At 43.3% G+C, this 3,560-nt stretch overlaps 1 protein-coding gene across 1 annotated transcript; it reads right to left on the reverse strand.

Moving 5' to 3' along the window:
- Positions 1-2,125: 2,125 nt before the first annotated feature.
- LOC101131259 (thymosin beta-4) lies at positions 2,126-2,751 on the reverse strand. Its single transcript, XM_004046867.5, has one exon. The coding sequence runs from the start codon at positions 2,679-2,681 to the stop codon at positions 2,547-2,549; it is 135 nt and encodes a 44-aa protein (XP_004046915.1). The 5' UTR covers positions 2,682-2,751; the 3' UTR covers positions 2,126-2,546.
- Between the last annotated feature and the right edge of the window lie 809 nt (positions 2,752-3,560).

A 3,560-nucleotide genomic window follows, 5' to 3' on the forward strand; every position in this document is an offset into this window, starting at 1 on the left:
GTTTAGCCTTGTAAGAAACTAGCAACCTGTGTTCCAAAGTGGCTGTACCATTTTGCATTCCCACCAGCAATGAATGAGAGTTTCTATTCCTCTAGATCTTTGTGAGCATTTTGGTGTTTTCAGTGTTTTGGATTGTGGCCATTTCAATAGGTGTGTAGTGGTATTTCACTGTTGCTGTAATTTGCAGTTCCCCAATGACATATACTGTTGTGCATGTTTTCATATGCTTATTTGCCATCTGTGTATCTTGGTATTATTCATCAGATTGTATATAATATTTAAAGATTTGGAAATAGATGGAATTTCCTCAGAAATACCTATGTAAATTAAAAGATGAGAGATTCTAGAAAAGAAATTAGAGTACTCCAATTTAAGAGATGAGCAGGCAGGGCACAGTGGCTCACGCCTGTAATCCCAGCCCTTTGGGAGTCTGAATTGGGTGGATCACTTGAGGCCAGGAGTTCGAGACCAGCCTGGCCAACATGGTGAAACCCCCCGTCTCTACTAAAAATACAAAAATTATCCTGGTGTGGGGGGATGCACCTGTAATTCCAGCTACTCCAGAGGTTGAGGCATGAGAATTGCTGGACCCTGGGAGGTGGAAGTTGCAGTGAGCCAAGATCGCTCCCTCTGCACTCCAGCCTGGGTGATAAAGTAAGACTCTGTCTAAAAAAAAAAAAAAGACTTGAGTAAAGAATAGGAGTCGGCTATAATGGAGATGCAGCAGCTTATACAACATTCTGGAAGTCCAGGGAAGGGAGTTTTTGAGGAGGGAGGCCAATTGAGTCAAATACTATCAGCAGATCAAGTGAGAAAAGGACAAAAATGTGCATCCTGGATTCAGCAATAAGGAGATTAGTGACTTTCAAAGTAGTTTCAGTAGATGGGATTTAGTGGTGGTGGTAGAAGCAGTCAACTGAAAAGGGAATATTAACTTAGAAAGCATAGAAAGTAAGAGTAGCAACTGTTTCAAGAAATTTGTTGCTAAAGCAGAAGAGAAAAATGAGTCTTGTGGGGCAGAAGACAGGTACTCAAGGTTGATGAGGGAGAACTGTACAAGTGTAAATATTGATGGGAGATGTTAAAGACCCAGTCACAAGACTAGAGGACAGTCATTTTATACTTGAGGGAGAACAAATATCACCCCTGAAAAAAAATTTAAAATGCACAATTATTTGATGCCAAATCTAGAGGTTCTGATTCTGAAGGTTGTACTGAGGCTTCTGTACCTGGCCAGCCTCCCTAGATGGTAATCATGCTGGTTTTCCCAGGTGATACTTTGAGAAACAAAAGAAGAAAAGGGATCTGGAGCACAATGGTGGGTTCTCTGGGAACAGAAAAAGCAGTATTTTATCCACGATTACACGAGCAGGTGCAGGCACCTTTGTTGTTTGGAGATAGAAAGTTTAATGGTTCTTGTCTGGTGTGCCCTACTTCTCTATGAAACAGGAGGTGAATTTTCCCCTGAGGGTGAAGGATTAAGTTTGAAGAGAGTGGCAATGATTGAAAATAGCTATGACAAAGAATGGCAGACAGTGTGTCAATACAAAAGAATTTCTGAGAAATTTCAAGAAGTCTTTTGAGGTTTATAGGTCATGAATTCTTAGTAGCAATCATCTGCATTGTTTTGCGAGTGTCTGTAACCAAGCCCAACATCCCAGAGTGAGTACCAAGAAAATGGTTCCTTGGATTGGTCTAGAGTATGTGTTCTTTGAGATAGAAAGATAATGGCCGGGCGTGGTGACTCATGCCTGTAATCCCAGCACTTTGGGAGGCTGAGGTGGGCAGATTTCCTGAGGTCAGGAGCTCGAGACCAGCCTGACCAACATGGTGAAACCCTGTGAAACTCCACTAAAGAGAGTGAAACTCTACTAAAAATACAAAAATTAGCCAGGCATGGTGGCGGGTGCCTGTAATCCCAGCCACTCGGGAGGCTGAGGCAGGCGAATCGCTTGAACCCGGGTGGCAGAGATTGCAGTGAGCTGAGATCACACCATTGCACTCCAGCCTGGGTGATGAGAAACTCCATCTAAAAAGCAAAACAAAACAAAACAAAGCAAAAAAACAAAAAAAAGGAAAGAAAGAAATAATGAAGAAGGCAGTGGCTTTTAGTGCCAAGAAAAAATTTTTTTTTAAGTTTTTAAACTTTTTATTTGCATATTAAGAAAATTGTGCATTCCAATAATTAAAATCATTTGAACAAAAAAAAAAAATGGCACTCTGATTAAACTGCATTACAGCCTGCAGGACACCTTGGGCCAGCTTGGTTTTACTCTAGATTTCACTGTCGTCCCACCCCACTTCTTCCACCCCACTTCTTCCTTCACCAACATGCAAGTTCTTTCCTTCCCTGCCAGCCAGATAGACAGATGGGAAAGGCAGGCGCGGCCTTCGTTGTCAGTAGTTCTTTGATGTGAAAGGGGCAGCACAGTCATTTAAACTTGATCCAACCTCTTTGCATCTTACAAAGTTAAACAGCTAAAAGAAGTAAAATAAGAAGGCAATGCTTGTGGAATGTACCGTGCATGTTGGCGGCGCACGCCTTATTACGATTCGCCTGCTTGCTTCTCCTGTTCAATCGTTTCTTTGGAAGGCAGTGGATTTTTCTCTTGCGTCTCTGTCTTCTTCAGTTTCGACTTATCGAATTTCTCGATCTCAGCCATATCGGGTTTGTCAGACATGGTTGCGGAGGAAAAGCGGAGCGAGGCGCGCGAGTACGAGCGAAGTCTGGTCTGCGCAGTGGCCACCACCGAGTTCAAGAAAATTGTTAAGATGATGAAATCCAAATGAACCAGAAAAGAAGGCAGGAGGACCCTGGCAAAGGGAGGTGAACCAAGGAGCAGAGGTCTCGGAGAAGCCCAGATTGGAAGGATAAGTCTTTGAGGTTATTGAGGAGAATATTTGATGGAAATATTTCAGAGTTTCAGCAGTTTTTTTTTTTTTTCTTTTTTGAGATGGAATTTCACTCTTGTCGCCCAGGCTGGGCTGCAATGGCACGATCTCTGCTCACTGCATCCTCCCCTTCCCTGGTTCAAGTGATTCTCCCGCCTCAGATTCTCCTGCCTCAGCCTCCTGAGTAGCTGGGATTATAGGTGCCTGTCACCACACCCAGCTAATTTTTTGTGTTTTTAGTAGAGATGGTGTTTCGCCACGTTGGCCAGGCTGGTCTTGAACTGCTGACCTCAGGTGATCCACCCACCTCGGCCTCCCAAAGTGCTGGGATTAGAGGCGTGAGCTACCGCGCCCAGCCAGCAGTTTTAAGTGAAGCTAAATTATGTAGGTTGTGGTCATGTAGGAGTGGAATAATAAAGTGTAGTTAAGGTGAAGGCTACTAGAGATGAAACTGATCAAGAAACGTAGAAGCCAGGACCTTCTGTGTGCTGTCTCCTGTAGCTTTGCGTCTCTAGCACAGAAGTAATAGACAGTGCCAAATTATGCATAGATGGGTATTCTACTCTGAATGTGCATATAAATCAATGCATTACTTTTGTAGAGGATAAGTCTGCATATTCAGTGTGATCTCTCATTACGGAATGACTGTGTCACCTCAAGGAATCCAG

This window comes from Gorilla gorilla, chromosome 7 (genome assembly GCF_029281585.2).
Source record: "Gorilla gorilla gorilla isolate KB3781 chromosome 7, NHGRI_mGorGor1-v2.1_pri, whole genome shotgun sequence".
Classification (NCBI taxonomy): Eukaryota; Metazoa; Chordata; class Mammalia; order Primates; family Hominidae; genus Gorilla; species Gorilla gorilla.

Coding starts and splice junctions, on each gene's coding strand:
- LOC101131259 (XM_004046867.5), bottom strand. CDS start 2,681: ATGTCTGACAAACCCGATATGGCTGAGATCGAGAAATTCGATAAGTCG.